The 27,477-nt window shown below is 49.2% G+C and overlaps 1 protein-coding gene across 1 annotated transcript; it reads left to right on the forward strand.

Annotated features, from left to right (window-relative positions):
• The first annotated feature begins 44 nt into the window (after window positions 1-44).
• On the forward strand, window positions 45-26,908 carry ZMYND12 (zinc finger MYND-type containing 12). Its single transcript, XM_047789518.1, has 8 exons — window positions 45-530; window positions 9,885-10,026; window positions 11,872-12,043; window positions 18,849-19,018; window positions 21,820-21,942; window positions 22,494-22,605; window positions 24,062-24,207; window positions 26,572-26,908. The coding sequence occupies exons 1-8, from the start codon at window positions 421-423 to the stop codon at window positions 26,737-26,739; spliced, it is 1,143 nt and encodes a 380-aa protein (XP_047645474.1). The 5' UTR covers window positions 45-420; the 3' UTR covers window positions 26,740-26,908.
• The last annotated feature ends 569 nt before the right edge of the window (window positions 26,909-27,477 follow it).

Raw genomic sequence — 27,477 nt, forward strand, 5'->3', positions numbered from 1 at the left:
TGCGGCTCTGCGCGTGCGGAAGGGCGTGCTGGCTGCGGCCCGCAGCCGGGGACCCCGACCCCAGGCCGACGCGGGGTCTAGGCGGGGCCGGCAGCCGGCGCGGCCACTGCCCGCCGCGGTGGTGTCCTAGCCTGGGTGGGGAGCCGACCGTCTGAGCCTTCCCGGGCGCCGTACTGCCCCTCCTGGCCTCGGGCCCCGCCAAATGCGACTGTCCGGCCCCTTCACCTCTGGACTTGGGGCGAGGGGCAGCTGCTGGCTTTCTCCCCGCCCCCACAGGGGCCCCGCGGGGTCCGCGGAGCCACGCCCCTCTGCTCGGCCCCGAAACGCCCGGGCGGCGGCGTGTCGCTCACGTGACACCAGCGTCTTGCGCGTCCTTGCCGGGCAACCGTCCTAGAGACCAAGCCCGCCGTCTGCCGCAGCATGGATGTGATCTACCCCCTGGCGGTGCCCAGGGGTCGCAGGCTCTGCTGTGAGGTGTGCGAAGCCCCGGCCGAGCGGGTGTGCGGGGCCTGCACAGTCACGTATTACTGGTAGGCCCTGAGACGGGGCCCGGGGCGCCTCCACCCTCCCTCTCCCCCGGTCGCCAGGGCGGGCCTGGGAGCCTCGCGTCTGCCGGGGAACCCTCAAGGCGGCTTGGAGTCGGTCCCTAGGAGCTGAGTGCGCGCCCGCCGCCTCTCCCACTCCCTCCTTCGTCCCCAGACGTTTAGTTGAGCACCTGCTGTGCGCCATGCGCTGCTCCAGGCGCTGACGTTCCGGGGGGGATCGCGGGAGACCGCGCCCCTCCCAAATCTGAGGTTCTGACGAGGAAGAGGGCAAAGTCCATCAGCAATCAGAAAACAAGACGATGTCAGAGAGTGAGAAATACCAGGAAGACGAAGGGAATGTGATGGGCCCCGTTTAGAGCAGACAGACGATGGATCTGAAGATAAAGGAGGAAAAGCCCGCGAAGGATCTGCTGGAGGAAGAGTGAAGGGCACAGTGAGGCTGGGAGGGAGGGAAGACTTCGCCGTGTTTGAGGAATAGAAAGAAAGCTAGTTTGCTGGTGCACAGCCAAGATGTGTGCTGTGCTGAGAGTAGTACGAGACGAGATCGGTTTTCATTTTTTCAGCAAAACATCTCCAGACCTTTACTTCAGATCGGACCCCGTTTGGGACCCAAGATAAAACAGCCAGGCTGCTGACGTCCCGAAATCTAGTCCAGAGCCTACTAATTTGCATTTAAAAAGTCACTGTAATACAACCCTACCTGCCGTTACTCAGGGAGTACTATTTATTGCCTGGGACCTCTGAGGATGGAAGCGTGGCGACTGGGGTGGGGCAGTATCTGGGAAGGTTTCTCTGAAGGAGTAACACTTGCTGAGCCTTGAAAGGTCAGGGGGAAATTGCTAGGTGAACGAACAATGAAGAAGGAAGGGTAGCAGTTCCCGTCGTGGCTCAGTGGTTAACCAATCCGACTAGGAACCATGAGGTTGCAGGTTCGATCCCTGGCCTTGCTCAGTGGGTTAAGGATCCGGCGCTGCCGTAAACTGTGGTGTAGGTTGTAGACGCAGCTCGGACCCCCAGTTGCTGTGACTGTGGTGCACGCAGGCAGCTACAGCTCTGATTCGACCTCTAGCTTGGGAACCTCCATATGCCGTGGGAGCAGCCCAAGAAATGGCAAAAAGCCGAAGGAAAAAAAAAAAAAAGGAAGGGTAGGGCGCCCTGGCCCCAGGACTGCTTGGGAAAAGGGTGAAAGAATAGACTGTTCAGAGGTGTCCCCATGGCGGAGGGAGCAGTCACTGATTTTCAGACTGCAGTTAGCTGGTCATGAAGAAAATCACAACCAGCATCTTAAGAAAAAAAAAATGAATAAAACAGAAAGTCTCGGAGTAATCCTACTTGAATCGTTTCCTGAAACTTTGTTTTTTTGCTTTTTGCTTTTTAGATCGACACTCGCTGCATATGGAAGTTCCCAGGCTAGGGGTTGAATAGGAGCTGCAGCTGCCGGCTTACACCACAGCCATAGCAATGCCAAAGCTGAGTCGCATCTGCAACCTACACCGCAGCTCATGGCAGTGCTGGATCCTTAACCCACCAGCTAGGCCAAGGATGGAACCTGCAACCTCATGGATCCTAGTTGGGTTCATTAACCGCTGAGCCACAAAGGGAACTCCTCTTTCTGGACTGTTTTAGTGTTTTATGTGGATGTATGTACTTGTACTGGTGAAATGTATTTTCCTACTATAGGTTGAGTAGAAAAAAGTTTAAAAACCCTTGTGATAGGTGCTAGTGAGAGTTTAAACCAAGAAGATAAAGGTTAGGGCCAAACAGTGGCATGAGATCAAGGAGTTTGGAGTTTTTCCTCTGGTCATGATGGATGCTTTTCACATGCTTTCGTTTGTGTTATGGAAAGATGACGGGTCGCAGTGCGAGGCTCGACTGGGAGGTAGGCTCTGAAGGCTGTGCAACCCCGTGGTTGCCGTGGTCCCAGGGGAGAGTGAACACACTCCTGAATCGCGTGTCCCTCGCAGCACTCGCTGTGTCTCCTACTCGAACATTTTCCACAGGGACTGCAGTCCGCTGCTCGGTGATCTGTTTTCGTCACCAGGCTATATGTCCACGAGGGCAGCATCTGTGTTTCCATTGCTGTTTCTTCATTGCATGTAGAATACAATTCAGAATTCGTAACAGAAACGACAAAGCCCTGGTTGCCTCTCTGCTTTCATTTCACACTCGTGCCCCCGCTTTTCCTGGATGTGGTTATAGAGGCTTTCCTTCCATTCTAATTTGCCAGTTTGCCTTCCATTCCAATTTCCCTCAGTTTCTTTGCCCAGCCTGTTGCCTCTGCTGGGAACCAACCATCGTGAATCTTCCTAGCTCCCTTTTATCGTTCTGTTCTCAGAAGTGTTGTTTCATCAAAATATATATATATATATATATATATTTCTAGAAAACCCAACCAAAAGACTCCTATCTCATTTTTCTCTCTCACATTTTTCTTCTCTTCTTCTGCACTTTCGTATTTTTGGTTTTACTTGTTTCATATCTGTGTCTTTTACTAGATCTAGTGCTTGCACATACCAGACACTCAGGGATCACTTGTTGAACAAATGGAGTTCTGGATGGGTAATAAATCTATGAACTGGGACAAGGAACACAGAAGGAGGAGGGGATGGATGACAGACTGGGTTGAGGGACACAGAGCTTGAGGGGCCTTTGGGTCACCTGGGAGAGATGACCAGTGAACAGTTTTAAGTACAGGACTGGCACTCAGGGGAGAGGTCAGACCACTCTGTCTGATGTAAGCGGCTGCCTCTTCCCTGCCCTTTCCTCCCTCCAGCCGGAAGTAACTCCTCCTTCCTTTCAGCCCACTTTGCTCACTCTCCACCCCTCAGATGACGTATTTCCTTTCTTCAGTTTAGTTATTGATGAGCATATTCATCTCCATTTTATTGTGCTCCATTAATGCTGGCTCTTCTGTTGACTATGTAGAGGGGCTGTCATAGGTCTGGGTTTTTTTGATCTGTGTCAGGCCCATCTGCCTATACTGTTCAGTCTTCAGCAAACTATCTTGAAGAGTTGAAACTAAATATTTGATGAAGGCATGAATAAATAATTATTTCCTATGCCCTAATCCTCCATCATTTTCTTTCTCTTCTTTCACTGCCTTTAATTATTTTTAAGCTCTTCTCCTCTCCCCCAACCCTTTCTCCAGATTTCTATATCCTTGGGTCCTAGAGATTTCATGATTTTGCCGTAAAATAAAAGTGAGGTAACTGTTCTACATCTCGAAAATAAGGGCCTTGAATACCCTCTTCCCTCGTGGGTTTTTCACGGTTGAATATAAAGCATCTAGCACCATGCCTGGGCCAAGTTGGCGCTCAATAAATTACTTTTCCTCTTCCCAAATTTAAAGAGCAGAAAGGGCAGTTACCTTGAATTTGTGAAGGTTCATTTTCGCAAAACAGTTGTCTTCCCAATTATACATGTAATTCATGTTCATTGTAGAAAACTTGAAAATACAAAATATAAAGATGAAATTTATCTATAATGTCACGAGCCAGATAATAGCCTGACATTTTGGTGAATTTCCATATGTTCTTTTCCTATTAACACATTTATTTTATATACTTTGTAATCCTGTGCATATTGTTCTATGTTGGATCCTGAGAGTGTTTCCAGGAAACAGAACATGTTTAAGAGAAGGCAGTTTTTTTTAGAGTACACGCTGAAACACGACAGGTGAACGAGACTTCAGTACTGTAGGTTAGCCAATTGTAGCATCTAGATAAGAGTAACTTGCAATAATTTTTCCTTTAACATATGGGGCGCAAATTAAAGTGTCTTCACTGTTCAGGAAGAGAAAACAGTGAAGTGGGCGTCAATGGGAGGAAACGGTAGGATCTGTGGTGAACCGGAGAACGAATGTCCTGCCTAACAACATGCAAATTCAGTTTAAAAACATGGCAATGGCCAAACAAGACATGTCTGACCCACAAGCTGTTTGATTGTGAGACCTGATTTGAAGGCATACTTTTCAAATCATTCTTAATGCATGGCCCTGCGATGGCTGTCAGGGGTGATACGGATGAATAGGAGGGAGCTTATAGATACATAAAATTTGCTCCCTTTATTTAGGAAGGCAAGGAAGGCATGCAGATGCTTTCGGTGGAACAAAAGTCCAGGTGGTTAAATAAGTTATTATTTCCATTGCTCGCACGATTGCTCAACAAGCCTCTATTTAATAAGTGCTGTCGAACTCTCCTAGTTCTATTCTCTGGCTGATAAGTGCTTTTATTGAATTGTTGATGATAATTCTCTATCAAAAAAAAGTTCTAAAGTGCTTTTTGTCATTTCTATGATAGCAGTCACAGTTTATAAAGAAAATACTTTATCATATGTCTGTGGTCCCAGAAGAAAGGAAGGAGAGAGTGTGTGTGAACACAGCTGTGTATTGTCTGCGACTCTGCTTTTGTGCTGCAGTGGCAGAGACTGTTTAGTTCTCAAAGCCCAAACCTTATTATCTGACCCTTTACCAAAAAATGTCGCTAGTACCTGCCCCAAGTTATTGTTACCTGTTTTGAAATATATATAACTGAATCAAACAGCTAACTTTCTCACATGTAAGTAAAAGTATGTAATAGGCAATAGAAATGCAAAAACCCCTGATTGTACATATCCAACAACAGTCTCAAAACACATAAAGCAGTAACTGTCAGAACTGAGGGGAGAGTAATAATAATCGTTGGATACTTCGACATCCTCCCTTCGGTAATGACCAGAACAGCTCGAGAGAAGGTCAGCAAGGAAACAGAAGACTTGAACAGCACTATAAACTGATTAGACCTATCAGCTATCTACAGGATACAAAATACACATTCTTCCCAAGTACGTAGGGAATTCTCCAGGACAGACTAGATGTTGGACCATGAAACAGGTCTCAGTACATTTATAAGGCTTATTGAAAATACGTAAACGGTGTTCTCCAACCACAACAGAATGAAACTAATAGTCAATAATAGAGGGAAATTTGGGAAACTTATGAATGTGTGGAAATAACACACCCAAACAACCAGTGGGTCAAAGAAGAAATCACGAGAGATGTTAGAACGTGTTTTGAGATGAAATGAGAACAAAAACAACATCCTAAAACTAACGGGATGCAGTGAAAGCAGTACTCAGAGGGAAAATGTATAGCTACGAACACATACATTAAAAAAGAAGGAAGCTAATAACCTAGTCTTCTGCCTTAAGGACTAGAGGAAGAACTCATTACAAAGCTAGCAGAAGGAGGGAAATGGAGAATATTACAGCAGAGATAACTAGAGAATAGGAAAACAGTAGAATCAGCAAAACCAAAAGTCTGTTCTTTAAAAAGATCAAAATTGACAAACCTTACCTAGACTGACTGAGAAAAGAAGACTCAAGTTACTAAAATCAAAAATGAAAGTGGGGACATTACTCCCAACTCTGCAGAACTAAGGGGTTTTAAGAGAATACCATGAATAATTGTATGGCAACAAATTAGAAAACCTGGATGAAACATATTCCTAATAAGACACAAACTATCAAAACTGACTTGAGAAGAAATAGAATCTGAGTAGATCTATAACTAAAGAGATTTAGCTAAGTAATCAAAAGCAAAACAAAGCAAAACAAAAACTTCACGAAGAATAGCCCAGGACTAGGTGATTTCACTGGTAAAGTCTATCAAATATTTAAAGAAGACTAAATCATGGACTTGGAGAAGAGACGTGTGGCTGCCTGATGGGAGGGAGAGGGAGTGGGAGGGATCGGGAGCTTGGGCTTATCAGACACAGCTTAGAGTAGATTTACAAGGAGATCCTGCTGAGTAGCATTGAGAACTTTCTCTAGATACTCATGTTGCAACAGAACAAAGGGTGGGGGGAAAATGTAATTGTAATGTAGACATGTAAGGATAACCTGACCCCCTTGCTGTACAGTGGGAAAAAAAATTAAATACATAAATAATAAATGAAGAAGACTAACAATTCTCCGCAAACTCTTCCCAAAGATGGAATAGGAGGGAATAGTTCCCAACTCATTGTATGAGGCCAATGTTACCCTTCTCTTTTTTTCTTTTTTCTTCCTTTCTTTTTTTTCCGGCCACGTGGACGTTCCCAGGCCAGGGATCAAACCTGCACCACAGCCGGGATTCAGGCCACTGAAGTGACGACACCAGATCCTTAACCCACTGCTCCACAAGGAAACCTCAAGGCCAATGTTGTCCTGATACCAAAACCAGAAAAAAAAAAAAACCCCAAAACACAAGAAAACTACAGAACAATATACCCTCTGAATATGGATGCAAAAATCCTTATCAAAACACTAGCAGGTCAAATCCAGCAGGATTATACATCATGGCCAAGTGGGATTTTTCCCAAGCATTCAAGATTGGTTTAACACGCAAACGTCAATCAATACAAGACAACTCAATAGACTAAAAGACAAAGTCACATGATCATTTCAGTAGGTAAAAACATTTGGCAAAATCCAAAAGGCTATTTTATCTTTTACCCTTTATGATGAAAACACTTAACAAAGTAGGAGTGGAAAGGAACTTCTGTAACTTGAGAAAGAGAGTCTCTGAAAAGAAGAATTTGGACTCCTACCTTACACCATATACAAAGACCCTAAATGTGAGCGCTAAAAGCACAAAGCTCTCAGCAGAAAACGCAGTTGTAGCTCTGTGTGACCTTGGATCAGGCAACAGTTCTTAGCTATGACGCCAAAAACACAAGGAACCAAAGAAAAAGTAGCTAGGTTGGATACCATCAAAATGAAAATTTGTGGGAGTTCCTGATGTGCTGCAATGGGATTGGCAGTGTCTTAGGGGTGCTGGGACGTAGGTTTGATCCCCGGACCAGCACAGTGGGTTAAGGATCCACTGTTGCCGCAGCTTCGCATGGGTTGCAATTGCATCTCAGATCTGACCCCTGGCCCGGGAGCTCCACAGGCCACAGGGTGGCCAAAAGAGAAAAAGAAAAGGAGATGAAAACTTGCTTTTTAGGGCCGCACCTGAGGCATATGGAGGTTTTCCCAGGCTAGGGCTTGAATCAGAGGTACAGCCATCAGTGCATCAGAGAACACTATCAAGAAAGTGAGAAGACAGCCCACAGAATGGGAGAAGACATTTGCAGAACATATATCTGATAAGGATCTTGTATCTAGGACATGTAAGGAATGCTTAAAATGCAACAATAAAAAGATAAAACACCCAGTTTTAAAAGTGAGCAAAGGATTTGAACAAACATTCTCAAAAAAAAGATATGCAAATGGCGAATAAGCACATGAAATGATACTCAAGATTATTCGTTATTAAATAATGCAAGGTAAAACCACAACGAGATAGTACTTCACTCTACAGTGGCTGTATTCAAAAGACAAACAATCACAAGTGTTGACAAAGATGCAGAAAAATGGAACCTCATTCATTACTGGCGGGACTGTAAAACGGAACAGCCCAGGTTAAAAGAGTTTGGCCGTCCTCAAAAATCCAATCATGAAGTTCCTTGTGTGACCCGGCCGTTCAGTGCTTCGTGTTAGGTTTGCTGACGGAGGTACACATGAGGCCACGCCGGCCAAGCAAGAGATTTATTCAGGCATCTGAAACGGATAGGCGGGGCTCCAGACGGCATCGGCTGTGACCGCCGGGAGAAGTTAGTCTCCTAAAGAGCCGTGGTGGGAATGTGTGGCCAGGACAATGAAAGTAAAGGTTACCCAGTTTGGGGAAGGGGTCCGGGGTCGAGCCCCATGACCGAGTAATCATAGGGGAGGGAAAATTACACCATGTGAGAGGGTGGTTGGGGCCCGAGTCTCACAACCAGGTACGTGCAGCAGTAGGACGGACGTACAGGAGGCCGTTCATCTTTCTAGGTGGTTGACCTTTGCAGGCAGTTGTTTCTCGTGGGTCATTGTCTCTGGCTGCCCAACCCAAATGGCCACTTCCAAGGGAGGGGGCGTCCTCCATTCCCCTGAAAACCTAGCCCTTAGATGTACCCAGGAGAGCTGAAACTATCTGGAGGCGCAAAACCGTGTCCATGTGTGTTCCTTATTCGCAATAGCCAAAGAGCAGAGACAAGCCCGATGTCTACCAACCGATGGATGGAGAGACACAAAGTGACGTAGCCATAGAGGGAAATAGTGTTTACTCATAAAAAGCAATGAAATAGATCCACGCCACCTCATGGAGGAACTTTGAGGATATCATGCTAAGTGGAAGAAGCCAGACATAAAGGGCCGCATGTCATCTGTCTCCATTTGCATGCAAAGTCCGAAACAGGCAAATGCATGGAGAGAACAGAGTAGTGGCTTCTGGACACCAGCGGGTGGAGGGAAGAATGAGAGTTCCTGCTAGAGCGACTGGTCGATGAAAGACCCCTGGAATCAGACAGGAGGATGGCTTTACAACCCTGTGAATATACTAAAAGCACTGCACTGCACATTTTAAAATGATGATGTCTCATTGTATGTGAATTATGTCAATATCAGTCACATACCAATGATATACACGTATTTGGAGGAAGGGCCCAATGGAGTCAGAGATGGGGAGTCGCTCACAGAGGCGATTGCGTGGGGAACAGGAGTGGATTCTCTACAGGAGTGCCAGCCAGCAGAATTCGTCTGCAATGATGTTAAGATTCTAATGTGCTGTCCAATTAAGTGTTTAACAATAGTTAACACGCACATAAGACAGTCAGAAAAGCTGCCCTTGGAAGAGCTATCCAAGCCTGTACTGGCTTCGGAGGACAGGCTTGGGGTAACTACTGATTCTTGACACCTTGGCTTTCTTCCCTTTAAAATAGTCATAACAATTCTGCTTTGTTTTCTCAAAGTCAAACAGTTCCTTGCAAAATCACCTGCTTCAGCACTGGGACTGGAGGGCATTCTCAGTGTGTTCTAGGCGAGAGGCCCCGGGAGCCCGGAAGACGATGCAGTGATGCTCTCCCAGCCAAACGTCCAGGTGCAGATGTGCGCCGAGAGAGGAGAGAGGCTTCGAGAGCCTCATCGGATGCAGATTTCTTTCCTTTCCCAAGAAAAAGACCCTCAAACCCGCAGTGGTCACATATTCTGAAAATGACCTCATACCAAGGCAAAGCTGAGGCTGTCTCTGTTATTATCAGTGAGGAAGAGCGGCAGAATAGCCGCAGTGTTACCACACAACTGCCTGCAGAAACAACCGCCTCCCACCACGCCTCCCGCCCCCGGTCTTCACTAAACACACACATGAAGGAAAAGCAGTCTGCATCAGAAGGGGCTTGGGGCTCCCTGCCCGGTTTGTGTTGGGCTTACTCGTCCAGTTTCTAGGGCTGGGCTGGCCCTCCCGCCAGGAGAGTCTGAGGTCAAGCCGGGTGACGATAACAAAGTCCCTGTTTCTGTTGTCAGTGGCGTGGTTCATCAGAGAGCTGACTGGCGCAGCATCCATGAGAAGATATGTCAGCTGCTGATTCCCCTGCGCACGTCCAGGCCCTTCTACAACTCGGAGGAAGAGCGGCAGCACGGCCTGCAGCAGCTGCAGCGGCGCCAGGTAGGGCCCAGAGGCCTGTCGTTGCAGTGAAACTGCCCGGGCAAAAGGGTGTGCTGGGTGAAATCACTAAAGTGTAACCTCTTAACCGCTTTGAGGGCAGAGACTTGGTTATGTTTTTTTTTTTTTTTTTTGCTTTTTAGGGGTTGCACCGGTGGCATGTGGCGCTTCCCAGGCTAGGGGTCACATCAGAGCTACAGCTGCCAGCGTGCACCACAGCCACAGCCACATTAGATCCGAGATGCATCTGCGGCCTACACCACAACTCACAGCAACACCGGATCCTTAACCCACGGAGCGAGGCCAGGGATTGAACCGGCAACGTCATGGTTCCCAGTCGGATTCACTTTCACTGCGCCGCCACGACGGGAACTCCCTGCTTATGTCTTCATGTCCTCAGTTGGTTGTTCTCCCCAGAGCCACTGCACACTCACAGTGCTGGTTTCCCTGGGCTGCCGTAAGAAAGGAGCACAGACTGGGTGGCTTGAACTGTGGAAATTTATTTTCTCACGGTTCTGGAGGCTAGAGGCCCCAGATCACCGATAGGACTCCCCCTTTGGCCTGCAGACAGCGGCCTCCGTGCCGTGTCCCCCACGGTCTTTCCACGGTGTGCACATATAGCCATGGTGTTTCTTTGTGTGTCCAGATGTCCTCCTTTTGTGAGCACATAGATTAGGTTAGGGACACCCCAGGGCCTCCTTTGTTACTTAATCACCTCTTTAAAAGGACCCGTCTCCAAATGCAGTCACATTCCGCGGTACGAGAGGTTAATGCTTCAACATAAGAATTTGAGGGGGGGACAAAATTCAGCTGTAACACCCCTAAATGATAAGTACTGTGATAAGAGCCCAGGCACATAGTAGGTCAAGAAATGATGTCTGAATATGCTGGTGAATAAATAAAGGAGATTTCAGGAAAATGATTATTATGGTATATGGACAGCATCTCACTTATTCTGAAGAGAAATTTAGTGCTTTCCAAACCATACATTTCAAACCAAAAGATTCATCAATTTACGGTTGTAACCCTTTGAGAGTGGCCTTAGAACAATGCAGAATTTTAGTTGTTTTTGATATTTGCTAAGCAGATACCCCCAGAAGGAAAAATATTTTTTTTTCTCAAAATTAACTCAACTAGAAAGGCAGAAGGTTTTAGATTTTCTTGACACATGACATCTTTGCTACACTTAAATTTCATTAGGAACATGAGAATTATACTAATTTAATAATCTTTTTTTGTCTTTTTAGGGCTACACGCATGGCATATGGACATTCCCAGACTAGGGGTCCAATTAGAGCTGTAGCTGCCAGCCTACACCACAGCCACAGCAACGTGGGATCCAAGCTGTGTCTGTGACCTATACCACAGCTCACAGCAATGCTGGATCCTTAACCCACTCAGCAAGATCAGGGATCAAACCCACATCCTCATGGATATTAGTCAGGTTCTGAACCTGCTGAGCCACAATGGAAGCTTCTCATTTAACAATCTTTTGCTGAGCACTCATTTACGCCAAGCACCGACCTAAGATGAAAAGATACTTCCTCCTGGACCTTGAGCAACTCACAGTCCAGAGTTTGCCTTTTTTTTGTTTTTTTTTGTTTTTTTTTTTGGTGGCCATTCCTGCTGCATGTGAAAGTCCCCAGGCCAGGGATCAAACCCATGCCACAGCAGTGACACTGCCAAGTCCCCCACTGATAGGCCACCGGGGAACTCCCAGAGTATGGCTTTTTAATCACTATTTTTGGGTCTCCTGTGCACAGGTAGGCTCACTATGTGCTCCACCTGGCTCCCCCATTGCCTCTTCCCTTTGGGCTGTCTCAGATGGTCTAGTTTTTTCTTCCACAGAAGCACTTGATTGAATTCTGCTACACTGTAGCCCAGAAATACCTCTTTGAAGGAAAATATGAAGCTGCTGTTCCAGCAGCTTTGCACTCTCTTCGCTTCCGCATGAACGTGCATGGCCTGAGTTCAGTAGAGCTGGTGCCTGCCTACCTGCTGTTGGCCGAGGCGAGCCTTGGTAAGTACAACTGACTTGGGACCCCCTGGAGCCCTTAGGAAGTGCCATATTGGGTCACATCAGTGGCCACAGCACCCAGCCTTTTGTGGAAGAGCAAGTTTGCCGTAAAGTTGGGCACAAGGTGGGGAAGGAGACGTCAGGGACTTTTGGGTACAACTGACCCACATCCACTCCAGCTGGCCTAAGCACGAGGACGACATTTATCAGGATGCTCAGTGTTCTGAAGGAGTCGAGGCTTCTTAGGCTCGGAATAGTCTAACAAACCAAGGCTGGTGTCCTCTGCTTCTCTCCCGTGGGCCTTGTCTTTTATCTCCACTTCTCTCTCTGCATCTGCTTTCTTTTCTGTCTCTGCAGACCACAGCTTTTAGCCTACGCTGGCCGCAGGAGACAGCTACCCCGGAATGTCAGGTTGCGGAAAGTAACATAACGTCTCTTCTATCAAAGGACGTCTTGGTGACTCCGTTTTGCCCCGGTTTCGGTTTCGGCTGAAACGCCCTCCTGTGACCCCCTCCTCTTTACCTCTTACCTCTAACCATTTGTTTCAAATGAGCCAGCGGAGGGAATGTGCGCCCTGACCTGACCCGTGGGAGGGGGACAGGTACATCACCTGCGTTAGGGAGCAGCAGGGGGGGCTTCTCTTCTTCGCGCTCGCGCTTTTTGAGCCCCGCGTCCTCCCGCAGAAGGAAAGAGCCTCGCCGAGGTCTCCCCGTGTGCCTGTGTCTCACTTGCCCACACTGACGATCGAGCCATCTCCCCAACAAGGTGTAGCTGAATTTTCATTGAACTTTGAGGTTCAAGATGGGTAACAGAAACTGACGAGTGTCTGATTTCCAGTTTCCAGTTCCTAGGAGAAAGAATTGTGCGGGCTCAGCTTGAGTGTGGTATATCCTTCTGTATCTACCTTTGTGTCAGGGTCACAAAGTTCAAACGGGAATACGGGAACCTGCTCCTATTGACGGAAGAGGCAGTGCCGAGAGCTGGGAGCACAGACGTGGCAGACACCCCATATGGTAGTTGCCACGGGAGGAGAATTAGCATTTTTGAGGGGAATTAACATTTTTTGAGCATCTGCAGGGTTTTCGGTACTGAAATACCTCTTTATACATCTTCATATCCACTATTTAAAAGAAAACTTTTTAAAAAGTACAGCTGTTGGAAATACTGTACGATGGAACTTTCCCCCGAGCCATCTGAGGGTAAGATGCCTACCTGATGCCCTGTCTTGACCACTTCTGTGTGTATTGCCTACAAAGATGCCTCCCCTAACACCCATAGGCCATCGTGTGTGATCGTCCAGGAAGCAGACCCCATGCAGGTTTTTCCACTTGCCCAATCCCATCTTACAGCAAGAGGACAGAGTCGAGAAGCACACTCTTCACTTTGTTGCCGTGTGTCTTTGTCTTCATTCTGAAACAGGTCGTGAGTCTTTCCTTGACTTTTATGCCTTAGACACTTTTAAAGAGTAAAAGGCCAGTTTCATCAAATGTGCTTCCATTCGCGTTTCTCTGATACGTCCTCACGACGGGACTCAGGTGGTGTGTCTGTTTGGCAGGAATAGCACAGAAATGGTGTTTGTATTCTTCTCACCCCTCCTGTCAGCTGGCACATGTTTTTAGGTTGTTCCATTATGGATGATGTTCGTTTAAGTTACTCTATTCAGGTGGCATCTGCCAGGCTTCTTCTCTTTCCCCTCTTTGCAATGAATAGGGATTTTATAGAGAGGTATTTGAAACTACGTAAATACTCATTCCCGAACAGACTTCCAGTGAATGCACTGACGCATCTCTATCGGCATGGACTCTTGGGTTCCTATTCGATTTAAGGGGTTTCTATCCGTTACTACCACTAGTTTGACACGCACCCTGTCCTTAGTGTGGCAAAGTGGAGGCCCATTCGCTCTGCTTCGTGTCTCCTTGGCATGCCCCCATCATTCTGTGTTCACGTTCCTGCTCTGGAACCGACCTCCAAGGAGTCCTGGTTTCTTTTAGCGGCAGATGGGACTTAGAAGCCAAGAAATGGGTAGTAATAGATTTGTTGCTACTGAGGAATGGCTGCTCCCAGGCCTTCTCAGTGGGTGGAATCAGGGAACTCGTGTAAATACAATCACCTGTGTGTGTCGCACACATTACTTCTAGATCTCTCTGCCGTTTCGTCTCTATCTCTACGTGATCATGGGTCCACAGGAGGACATCTAACGCCACAGGGTTAAACCCCCTTTTCTCCCATCGCATGTGTGTAGCTCCTTCTGTGACAGTGAGAAGGTTGGCTTCCGTTTTCACTGATATATTTACATGTAGCTGGTTACCCTGAATGGGCCAGCCTCCCATCTCCAAGCCTAGCCTTTCCCTTTGCAGATGCCCTCCTCCCCCTTCATGGGCTCTGACTCCTCATTCTTTTTTCTGTGTGTGTGTGTGTGTGTGACTCTTGTCTTTTTAGGGTCACACCCACAGCACATGGAGGTTCCCAGGCTAGGGGTCTAATTGGAGCTGCTGCTGCTGGCCTAGACCACAGCCACAGCAACGCTGGATCCTTAACCCAATGAGAGAGGCCAGGGGTCGAACCTGAGACCTCATGGTTCCTGGTCGGATTCGTCTCTGCTGCGCCACAACAGAAAGCCCCCCTCCCCTTTTTCTTTAGAGCATCCTGAGATGCTTCTGCTGCGTGGAGCCCCTCCGCACAGGTCTGGGCTTTGAGTCTCCATGCCAGGCGGCTTAGCTGCAAGAACGCCCTCCTCCCCTGCTCAGGACTGACTCCCCGCTGCAGATGGTTCCTCCTGCAAAACTGGTGCAAGAGCACTGGACAAGGAAATAATGCCAGGCTCTGCTTAGGTCCGACACCGATTAGCTATGGATTTGGGGAAAAGTCAGCCTGGCCTGAATCCCGTCATCTTTCATCTGGATTACTGCCTGCCACCTGGGCCCTGCACACCTTCTCTGGCCTCCCTCCAGTCTGGTGTCCAAACCAAATGTGATTAAGTCCCTCGGATAAATAAAAACCAAGTTCTTAAAGCAGCTTGTGAGCCCCTGCTCGGTCCAGGCTTTACGAAGTCTCCCACACTCCGTCTCTCAATCTCTTCTTTCTCCCTTTCAGCGGCACTTGCCTTCTCCCCGCTCCTCAGAAGCCCTGCGATGCTGCCTGGTTCTGGACGTCTGGTCTCCAGCCATCTCTCCCCACCTCTCCTCCCTCCGCCTCACCCCGCCGACTCCTATTTGTCCTTCGGGTCTCAGCTTGAAACACTGCCCCCTGTCGGGAACCCTTTTCCAAGCCCCCACATTGGGTCGGGGCTCTCTTTATGTACATGCTTTGAAACCTTCCTTTTTTCTGGGCCCTTGCTTGATAGTAACTATGCATTTGTTGGCGAGATGATTCAGGTAAAGCCTCTCTCCTGCACTCGGTCGAGAGCTCAGGGAGAACAGAGGCTGTGTCTTTTCTTACTTGTCATAGTGTCTTTACACTCAGCACAGTACTTGGAGCAGAGAAGGTCCTTGAAAACTCTCCTCACACAGAACCTGACACCTCAAGGGGGGACTGTGTCGGCATTTATGGAATCTGAGTCCTCTTCCCAGGATTGAGGATTAAATCAGTTTGTGCGTAATGAACATGAAAGTGCTTCGCAAGCTGGAAAGTGCTGTCTAAATGGAAGGTTTCATTATAACTCCCACAGTTACTGAGTTAAACCTTGCAATCCTTTTTAGGGCTGCACCCACGGCACATGGAGGTTCCCAGGCTAGGGGTCTAATTGGAGCTGTAGCTGCCGGCCTTTGCCAGGGCCACAGCAATGCCAGATCTGAGCCACGTCTTCGACCTACACCACAGCTCACAGCAATTCTGGATCCTTAACCCAAGGAGTGAGGCCAGGGATGGAACTGGCCACGTCATGGTTCTTAGTCGGATTCATTTCCACTGCACCACGACAGGAGCTCCAGAAAACCTTGCTAATATTTTTGAAAGCGCAAATAAATCACATCCCCTTGTGTACGTGCCTCTGCTACCTTACAGAGTCCTCAGAACGGAAAAATAACAGGCATTCAGCCTTTTTGCTTTTTTGTCTTTTGAGGGCCGTACCTACACCGTATGGAAGTTCCCAGGCTAGGGGTCGAATTGGAGCTACAGCTGCCGGCCTACACTGCAGCCACAGCAACGCAGGATCCTTAACCCACTGAGCGAGACCGGGGATTGAACCTGCTGCCTCGTGGATCCTGGTCGGGTTCATTAACCACTGAGCTATGAAGGGAATGCCAAGCCTTTTTTTTTTTAAGTAAAACTTTGGAATTTTAATCCACTAGAAATAACGTTTTCAGTAATACTTCAAAGAGGAGCCAGCCTCCTCTTCTTCCTCCCCGTTCGCTGTGCTTTGGAACCAGAACAAGCGAGGCTCAACTTCCCCCTCTTCCTTTACTGGTTTGTGATCCCTGGGCTCGAGCGAGCTCTGTCTTGCCTCGTGGCCCTCACACAGATTGGCCTGGAACGCTCTCTCCTCCCCCAGGCGTGGCTGCCTTCTTTCCAAACTTCTGTCCAGTTCTGACACCCTCCCGGGAGGCGAGCACGTAGGCAGGGACTCTCAGCTCTCTTTACAGCTGAACGAAAAGCTTTATGTGTCAAGAGCATCTGCACATCAGAACTAAAGGTAACTTTCACTTCGTAACCGCATGGACATTCTAGCTGCTAAATGCCTCCTGCATCGACTCCATTTTCACTCGCTGCCCTCGTCCAGGCGCTTAGTCCTTGCTTAAACTATTTCAAAAGTTTTCCAGTGAGTGTTTTGCTTTTCTTCCTCCCCTCTGGTGTCTCCTCCATGTGGGTTCCAGAGGATCCTTCTAAATCTAAATCCAGTTCTCTCTCCCTTTCTGAAAATCCTCTAATTTTTGTCCACGTGCATCTAGCTCCTTGGCACGGCTTACTGAGCCCCCCGTGATCTGTATCCTGCCTACCTCTCTAGTCTCACTTCCTGCCTCACACTTGGGGCTCCAGCGCCACAGACCAGCATATGGTTCTCTACACCTCGCATGCTGGTTTTTTTTTGTCTTTTTGTCTTTTTTGTTGTTGTTGTTGTTGTTGTTGTTGTTGCTATTTCTTGGGCCGCTCCCGCGGCATATGGAGGTTCCCAGGCTAGGGGTCGAATCGGAGCTGCAGCCACCGGCCTAGGCCAGAGCCACAGCAACGCGGGATCCGAGCCGCGTCTGCAGCCTCCACCACAGCTCACGGCAACGCCGGATCATTAACCCACTGAGCAGGGGCAGGGACCGAACCCGCAACCTCATGGTTCCTAGTCGGATTCGTTAACCACTGCACCACGACGGGAACTCCTCGCAGGCTGTTTTGTCTTCTCTGCACGTGGGTTATCTCTGCAGAGGATGCCTGCCCTTGTTTATCTGGAAACCGTCTATTCATCCTCAAAACCAGGCTCAGACTTTTCTGACTCTCTTTGCTTGGCTGATAGAACAAACCCCATAGACTGCGTGCCTTAGTAAACTACAAAATTTATTTCTCACCGTTCTGGAGGCTCCAAGCCCAAGATCAAGGTGCCAACAGAGCTTATCTCTGGTGAGAACCCACTTCCTGACCTGTAGCCAGACCCCTGCTCTCGCTGTGTCCTCACGGGGCCAAGAGACACCTCGGCTCCTGTCGTGTCTCTTCTATAAGGGCACTGATGGTGTTCAGGAGGGCCCCACCCTCGCGACTGATTTACCTCCCAAAGCTCCACCTCCTGGTACCGCCTCCCTGGGTTTTGGGGATTCTCCCTAACCATGCCTCTCCCCACCCCCTCGTTCCTGCTCTGCCATTTCCACGGCTTACAATGTTACCGTCATTGCAGTTACACTGTATTACACATATGCCTGTTCTCACGTCACGCATTCATGCCCCGGCCAAACCACAGAGTGAGGGCTTTGGTTGACCTTGGAGCTCCTATCACTCAGCACAAGGCCTGGCACATAGAAGGCATGGATTGCGCATGTACATGCGTTTTACACTGAGAGACAATTCACGTAACATGACATTTACTCTTTCAAGTCCATTTCCTTGGCGTTCCCGTCGTGGCTCAGTGGTTCACGAATCCGACTAGGAACCATGAGGTTGCGGGTTCGGTCCCTGCCCTTGCTCAGTGGGTTAACAATCCGGTGTTGCCGTGAGCTGTGGTGTAGGTTGCAGACGCGGCTCGGATCCCGAGTTGCTGTGGCTCTGGCGTAGGCTGGTGGCTCCAGCTCCGATTGGACCCCTAGCCTGGGAACCTCCATATGCCCCAGAAGCGGCTCAAGAAATGGCAAAAAGACACACACACACAAAAAGTACAGTTCCTTGGTCTTAGTACAGTCACAAGACGGTGCAACCAACCCCACTTTCATCTGCGTGACCCTTAGTCACGGGCAGCCCACCTCCGTCCTCAGGCCTGCAGTCCTCGGCCGCTTAGCAATCGACTTTCTATCTTTGTGGCCTTGCCTCCTCTGGACGTTTCCTTATGGATGGAACCATGCAGCACGTGGCTTTGTGTCTGGCTTCGTGCCCTCAGCGCAGTGTTTTCGCGGGTCATCCCCGCTGCAGAACGTGTGTCAGGACGCCCCCCTCTCGTGCCTGAGTAACGCGCCACACGCATGAGTGCGGTCAGGCCGCACTTGCTCCGTCTCCTCGACAGCTGAGGGACACTGAGGTGGCTTCTGCATCTGGCTGTCACGCAGAGGCTGCCACGAACCCTCACACACACGTTTTGGCGTGTCCACGGGCAGTGAGGTCAGGGCCCAGACGAGTGAATTTCCTCGTGTGTCCTCTGGCCGGGGTGTGACCTGGAGTCTTTCTCTCTCTGGGGCAGGTCTGGGCCGCGTCGTCCAGGCCGAGGAGTACCTGTCTCAAGCGCAGTGGGCGGTCCTCAAATCAACGGAATGCAGTTATGCCACCCAGTCTCTACTGCATCGGAACCTGGGGCTTGTCTGCGTGGCCAAGGGAAACTGTGAGGAAGCCCGGGACCACCTGGCCAATGATGTACGGAAGCCAGCTCTTTCGCTACTCCTGAGCCTTTCTGAGAACAGCCTCTGTGAAAAGAGTTGTTTTCTTTTTCCTGAGCATGTGTCTAAAACTTCCTGTTTACGACTGACTGTTTGAGAGGGGGCTGTTGGCAAGAACACGGTTCGAACAGCGTGAGGTCCAGTCTTTCCCCTTTCCGAGCATCCTTGTCTTGGTCACATCCCTTCCCAGGGCTCGCCTGCTCCGAGGACGATACAGGAGGCAGAAGAGCATATTGGCGAAGAGAAGGGCTTCCCTTCTGGCTTTCTCACCCCTGCGCCCCAGGCCACCACTTCTCGTCCCCATAGAAACCAGGAACACGGAAAATCATCTCATCCAAGAGTTCCCTGGTGGCACATCAGGTTAAGGATCTGGCATTGTCCCTCTAGTGGCTCGGGTCACTGCTGTGGAGCAAGTTCGATCCCTGGCCTGGGAACATGCACATGCCATGGGTGTAGCCAAAAAAAAAAAATCACCTTGTCCAAAAAAATTTTTTTAAAAGGAAAGCGCTTTCCTTCTGGTTCCAGCTGTGCCATTTCACCAGCCACATAGACTTGGATCTGTTATTTACCCTCTTTCAGCCTCTGTGAGACAGAAACCATAAAACGGTCTCTGCCTGATTGGGTCATTGCAGAGATGAGTTAAGAGGGCAGTACTTTGGCTATTTTTTTTTTTTTTTAACTCACCCGCAGCATACGGAACTTTGCAGACCAGGGATGGAAGCCACGCTGCTGCAGAAACAATGCTGGATGCTCAACCCACTGCGCCACCGTGAGGACTCTCGGCGGTTATTTTTATTTTTTAATTTTTTTTGTCTTTTTGCTATTTCTTGGGCCGCTCCTGCGGCACATGGAGGATCCCAGGCTAGGGGTCGAATCGGAGCTGTAGCCGCCAGCCTACGCCAGAGCCACAGCAACACGGGATCCGAGCCGCGTCTGCGACCTGTACCACAGCTCACGGCAACGCCGGATCGTTAACCCACTGAGCAGGGGCAGGGACCGAACCCGCAACCTCATGGTTCCTAGTCGGATTCGTTAACCACTGCGCCACGACGGGAACTCCTCGGCGGTTATTTTTATAAACAGCATCAGTGTCTCTACTTTGGAGCGTGGTTATTAAGTTTAAAAGAGCTGGAGGTATACAAAAGTGCTTTATAAACTATAAAACTCTGTACAGGGAGTTCCCATCATGGCTCAGCGGTAAGGAACCCAGCGAGTATCCGTGAGGACGCAGGTTCAATCCCTGGCCTCGCCCAGTGGGTCAAGGATCCAGCATTGCGTGAGCTGCGGTGTCGGTCACAGACACGGCTCGGATCCCCCTGTGCTGTGGCTGTGGGGTAGGCCGGCAGCTGCAGCTCCTACTTAACCCCTGGCCTGGGAACTTGCATATGCCATGGATGCGCCCCTAAAAAAAAAAAAAAAAGCAATAAAGAAGTAAGTACATAAACAAACTGCTCAGGAAACCTCTCTGAGCCTGAATGAAGCCCATTTTCATCGTGTTCCCCCCCCCCCCCCCCCCGCCCCACCGCCTTCCCCGAGTTCAGCAGAAGCACTTTCTGCCTTGCACTGGGCCGCACAGTTAGAAGCAGAGCAAACTCAGATTCCTCAGCCTACCTTTAAAAAAACCACCACGGAATTGTGGGTACCCACCATAAAATCCAATGGTACGCGGAATTAAGTGCCCAATTCCGTGAGATTTTCGTAAATTTATGGTTGTACAACCATCAACATGATCCAGTTTTCACCCCAAAGAGACCCCTCGCGCCCTTCGGCAGGCCTTTGTCTTTTCCACTTTCTGTCTCTCTAATGTTACTTTTCTGGACCTTTACTATACACAGAATGACGTGTGGTCTTTTGCACCTGACTTTTTTTTTCCATTTTTTTTTTATTACTCAAATGAATTTCTCACATCTGTAGTTGTATAATGATCATCACAATCTGATTTCACAGGATTTCCATCCCACAGCCCAGGCACATCCCCCCACCCCCCAAACTGTCTCCTCCGGAGACCGTAAGTTTTTCAATGTCTGTGAGTCAGCATCTGTTCTGCAAAGTTCAGTCTGTCCTTTTTTCAGACTCCACATGTCAGTGAAAGCATTGGATGTTGGTGTCTCATTGCATCTGACTTCTTTCACTTGGCATAATTATTTCAAAATTCATCCCTGTGGATGTGTGTGTATCAACACCTCATTCCTTTGCTGACTATCACGAGGCTATGCCTCAGTTTGTTTGCCACTCATCAGTGGATAGACATTTGGGTTGTTTGCATTTTTTGCCTATTAGGAATAATTCTGCTGTGAACATTTGCGTACCAGTCTTTGTATGAAGACATGTCTTCATTTCTCTTGGGTGTGTGCCTGACAATAGAATCGCTGGGTCATGTGGTAAAACTATGTTTAAGTTTTTGAGGATTTTGCCAAACTGTTTCCGACAGAGGCTGCATTAATTATACGCCCAGCAGCAATGTAGGAGGGCCCCATTTTCTCCGTATCACTGCCAAAACATGCTATTTTCTGCCTTTTTGATGAGAACTGTTCCAGGGTGCGTGAGGATATATCTCCTTGCAGTTTTATTTTGCGTTTCCTTAGTGACTAACAACGCTGAATATCATTTCATATGCTTATTTGCCCTTGATGGATCTTTCTGGTGACATTCAGCTCCTTTGTCCATTGAAAAATGGGCTGTTGTAGAGTTTCTTTATCTCTTCTGGCCACAAGCCCTTTAGCAAATAGATGATTTGCAAAGAAAACTCAAGCACTCTCCTTCTTCCTCCTGCTACAGATTTATTTTGCCAGTTGTGCATTTGGAACAGAGCACATCAGGACCTCAGGAGGCTACTTCCACCTGGCTAATATCTTCCACGGCCTACAAAAGTTGGATCTGGCAGACACACTGTACACCAAGGTGAGCTGGCGAACACGGAGGCTGAGCCTTGATGCTCAGGCTTTGCGTCTTACAACCGTGTCAGCCCATTCCCGAGAAGCTTGAGGCCCAGAGAGATGAAGTGACTTGCCAAAGGTAACATAGCTTGATACACGATATAGTCCACTTTCTTCCTGTGTCTTCACTACCAAAAGAGTCTAGTCTTTAGCATCCAGGGAGCAGTTAGCAAATAATAAATGATGGGCTCATAAGAACCCAAGCCCTCCAGATAGACTGCCATCTGCTCTGCCATAGTCACAGGAGCAAGCTCTTTTTGGCATAAACTGTGCGCGCTCAGTCCAGCGGGGCTGTCCCCAGATTAGCCTGCCACGTGCCCTTTGCAGCCCAACACTCGTCACACTTACCTGGGCCGAGCACGTTTGGGCTCCGAAGGCTCCCCCCGCCCCCGGGCATAATGGGAGAGGGAGTCTCCAGATGGTCAGGCAGCCTGGCCGGCCGGCGGCCCTGTCGATTGGCTGGTCCAGTGGCTCAGGTCTGGCCTGCTTGTCTGATCACCTCTCCTTTCCCCACAGGTCTCTGAGATCTGGAATAAATATTTGAACGATCGCTATGAAGTCCTCTCCCAGGCTCGCATCCAACAACTAGATCTCCTGGGCAAACGATTTGAAACGGACACCGGCTTGGGTACGATCCCTGCTCCCTGGCAGGCAGAGTGGAGACTTCATCCCTCTCCTCCACAGGCTGTGCCCTGAAGGGGACAGCGGCTATCCCTGTCGTGGGTCACATCAGTGCCATCTTTCCCATTTCACGGATGGGGAAACCGAGCCAGGGGGCCAAAGAGATCTGCCCAGCGTTGGGAAGAATCCAGATCCTGAGCGTCACACGCAGCTTTGGAGGCCACCAAGGGACAGATCTGGGGGATGAAAAAAGAGGACCCTGCCAGAGCCCCCCCCGAGGTTTCTGCAGAGCATCCATTTCTTATACGACGTCCCTCTGGGACGCGTAAGCCAAGGCAGACTCCTCTTTGCTCATCTGTTCTGGCGCCTCAACCTCTTCCTTTCCTGAACAGCGAGCGCCTCGGCGGCAGGGCCGAGTCTGACTCATCCCTACCCCCGGCCTCGTTCCCCCAGAAATCGTAAAAAGAGATGGGGGGGTCTAGCTTCTGCTCCAAAGAGACACATAGCGTAGCGGGCGAGACAGAACCTACGTGAAAGAAAAAACTTCTGCAAGTACAAATTATATGACAGAGTGAGTCCCGAATGAAGAGGTGAGGACAGCTGGATGGCACTGAAGAGGGAAGGCTTCCTGGAGGAGAAGTTTTGAGCTACTATTTTAAAAATTAATACAATTAATAAAAGTAACTTTATTGAATTTTCCCTCCATAGCGAATGTTCCTTTCCATAAAAGTGGTTCATGGTAATACAGAAAACTTGAAAGTCATAGCTCTCCAAAGACAGCCAACCATAACATAATAGTGTATGGATTTTCTTTTTCTCTAAGCTTAGTACTTAAAAAATGCTTTTAGAACTTGGCCCATCATAAGTCATTATAAGTTAATAAATGGTATCTAGAGCCAAAAATTGCTGGGGCTAATGATAGACAGCCTTGAATGGGGAAAGCGGAAAGGGACCTGTAAGAGTGAGCCATTTGTTTGTTTGTTGTATTTTTAGGGCCACACCCTCAGCATATGGATGTTCCCAGGCTAAAGGTTAAATTGGAGCAGCGTGGGATCCGAGCTGCATCTCCAACCCACTTCAGAGCTGGTGGCAGCGCCGGATCCTTAACCCATGGAGTGAGGCCAGGAATTGAACCCGCATCCTCATGGATACTAGTTGGGTTCGTTTCTGCTGCGCCACAACAGGGACTCCAAGAGTGAGCGTTTTTTTAAGATACTCTGATGATGACACGCTGGCACAGCTGGGGGTGTGGGGGGTACCTGATGCTGTCCAGCTTCCTGCTCTGCGCGTGGCACTCGTCCTCCAGGTGACACACTCGCTGCGGTCTGTGTGCCTCCACCAGGGTCCCTGGGAGGAGGCTCCCGGAGGCCAGGTGTCCTGCCGGCGAGGCGCTCATCCCCGAGGCTACAGCCACAGCTGCCCCAGGGCCTGTTTCTTCCTTCATCCCTTTCTATCCCCTGCAGATGAAGCCCAGGAAGCAGAAGCCATTCAAATCCTGACTTCAATCTTGACCATCCGAGAAGCTACATCTGGCAGAGCCCCCCAGAAAACCATCTTTGTTCTAAAAATCCTGGCCATGCTTTACTACCTGATGATGGATTCTTCAAAGGCAAGTTTCTCTAGAAAAGCAGCACATCTTTCTTTTATGTGTTTAATTATTCGTGGCCCCACCTGAAGCACACAGACGTTCCCAGGTCAGGGATGGAACCTGTGCCACAGCAGCGACAATGCCAGATCCTTAACTCACTGAGCCACTGGGGAACTCCAAAAGCAGCATGTCTTAAATGGAGGTAGAAACGCCTCCAATTGGATTCAGCTGTGTTTTGCCCAACTGCACCAGCTTTTGCCCTCAGAATAAGACCTCGCTCCAAAAAACTTGAGATGCTCAAGGCATTTGTCACAGGTTAAGTCTGACCTGCATGATGGAAACGGGGTTGTCTCTGCACCCTAGGGTTGCAGAGACTGAGGCCGAGGCAGTGCTTGGAAGCCTTCAGGGCAGAAGGGCTCTGGGGAGTCCCTGGGGGCGTGGACAGGTAGTGAGTTCCCTGTTGCTGGAGGGATCCAGCAACAGAAATAGGTTGCCACGAAATAATGCAAAAGGTAATAGTTTTCAAGTGCATATTACATGCCAGTTGCTAGCCTAAATGCTTTACATGAATGAAAATCACGTTAATTCTCATACCAGCCTTACAAAGTAGGCATTTTATTATTCCCACTTTACAGATAAATAAACTGAGGCACAGAGAGGGTCCATTATGTGCCCAATTTCGTATAGACAGGAAGTGGTAAATCTCATATTTTTTGGAGTGGCCATTGTGGCTCAGCAGTTAATGAATCCCACTAGAATCTATGAGGATGCAGGTTCGATCCCTGGCCTCGCTCAGTGGGTTGAGGATCCAGTGTTGCCGTGAGCTGTGGTGTAGGTCGCAGACGTGGCTTGGATCCTGCATTGCTGTGGCTGTGGCGTAGGCTGGTGGCTACAGCGCTGATTTGACCCTGGCCTGGGAACCTCCATACGCCAAGGGTGCGGCCCTAAAAAGACAAAAGACCAAAAAAAAAAAAAGTAAAAAATCTCAGATTTCTGGATTTGTTGATTGATCTACTCAATCATTCAAATAGTGATTGAGCTTCTACCACTTGCAAGGCCCTGTTCTAGGGACTAGGGGTGCAGTGGTGAACCCCAGCCGCGTTCCCGATTTCCACGGAACTTACCTTTTTCTGGAGGAAGGGAAATCACGATAAATAAACAAACACATACATGTGCAACATCATTTCAGATGGTGAAATGCACTACAAAGACAAGCAAAGCAGGCAAGGGGAGAGGGGAGGGAAGCTTGGTTGGAGGAGGCCTTTCTGCTCAGGTGACCTACGGACATTTAGGGTGTCCTGCCTCCCTGCCTCCCTTCCCCCTCCCTTCATCCTCCTTTCCTTTTCTTCAGCAAACTTTTACTAACCACCGACCGACCCCCAGGCCTGGAGGAGCCCCAGTCAGAGCGTTACAGTAGCGAGTGATGCAAAGCCCAGGGCATTGTGGGAGCAGAGGGAGGGACAGAGACGCCACATGGGAGGGGGTGAAGGTTATGGAACAGCCCATCGCCCATCGCCCGTCGTCCCATGTCCAGGTGGACAGTGGGCAGGGCCTCTTTTCCACTCAAGGAAGTCATCGCCCAAAGTGTGTTAGGGGTGTTAGGTCTGCACGGGGTCCTTAGAGGAAGCAGACACGTCTCCCTACTCAGGACTGGCGCTTAGGTGCCTTCAGGTCTGGGTTCAGCAGCCTGCTTTTCAATAAGGCTTTCCCTGCCCTCTGTCTGAAACGGCCACCCCCACTGCCACCACTGATGCTTTCTGCCCCCTTCCTGCTATCCGTGTATATCACTAAGATACAGTCATATTTTAATTTTTTGTCTTGCCTACTGCCTCTCTCCATATTGAAGATTCCACAGGGTAGGAATTTCTGCCTGTAGATGCAGCACCTGGGGCATAGTAGCCATTTAGTGAATATTTATTGAAAGCAAGGAAAGAGGGAAAGGAAAGAAAGAAAATAAGGAGGGAGGGAGGGAGGGGGAGGAGAGAGGGAGGGAGGGAGGAGGGTAAGCCCGACTCCATCCCCAGATGCCCTGCGAAGCCTCTGTCCATGTCAAAACTCTGGCCCGCGTGGCCCCAGATGGAATTTCCTTTGGCATCTCTCACCTCTGTCTGTGCCTCCCAGCGGTGCTTCAAAGGGTCCTGAGATGCAGAAAAGAGGCTTTGTCCACCGTAAACTCAGAGCTTCAAGGACTTTTTTCCCCAGTTCCCTAACCCTTCTCGCGGTGAAGACCCAGGCTGTGTTCACAAGTTTCCACTAAGAGCTCAGTGGCTGGTGTGAGAAGCCTTCTCATGTTTCTGGGGTCAAGCAGAGATGGGTTCCGAAGTAACGAAGTAACAGTAACGCAGCCTGGGACAGCTTCCTTTTGTCACTGTAATTCTCTTTCAGGCACAGGAGTACGCCCTTAGGGCCTTCGACCTAGCCAAAGAACAGAAGCTCAGTGTCTGGGAACAAAACAGCATTCAAGATGTACTCAACCTCATCTCGGCTGAGGAAGCTCATCCCATTGCTCAGCCACCCGGGAGCTCCAGGTGGGGGCTCGTCAAGGGCTCTTGAGCAGCTAATGTTTCCCAGCCTTGCAGCTGCTCTGAGGTGCTAAGACTTGCTGCAGCGCCTGCCCTGCTCCCCTGGGACGGCACTCCTAGCTGCGTTTTTATTGTTACACAGCAGATGCTGGGGAATATAGGGCTTTCGGCATAGCGATCAGTAAACCTCTTGTTTATCACGACTGTCTGACTTTGAGTAATGCGCCGTCAGTTCATTAACAAGGTGTTTGTAATTAAACTTCAAATAGTTTATCCTATTTCTCAGAGGTCGCTCAGTGACGTGGGCTTCGTGGATCTTTGCCCCAAAAAGGGGTAGGGAATAGCGCTGTGCTGGAGCAAAACTTCTCTATTCTATTAAATTGGCGTTAGTCTTAGATAGATTGTGATTAAAATGCCCATTATAATTCCTAGAGCAATCACTGAGAAAATTACTCTAAAGAACAGTTAAAATCAACACGGAAATGAACATGGAACATTAGAAAAGACCCACTTAATGGAAAAAGGGCGGTCAAGGAGGAACGGAGGAGCGGAAGGAATGTGGGCCGCGTAGAAAACAAACAGCAAAACGCGCAGGCCAATCACAGGTCTTTGCCAGAAGAGGCTGCCTGGCCTTTCCAGGAGCTCCCGCACAGACTGGCTGAGTACCCGCCCGGGCCGCTGCCTCTTTGCTCAGTTCCTTGAAGCGGGTCTCTTCGGTCAGGGGAGAAACACCCCCGGGGGTCCCCTGTGATGTAGGGTCAGAGGGCGG

This window comes from Phacochoerus africanus, chromosome 8, assembly GCF_016906955.1.
Source record: "Phacochoerus africanus isolate WHEZ1 chromosome 8, ROS_Pafr_v1, whole genome shotgun sequence".
Lineage (NCBI taxonomy): Eukaryota > Metazoa > Chordata > Mammalia > Artiodactyla > Suidae > Phacochoerus > Phacochoerus africanus.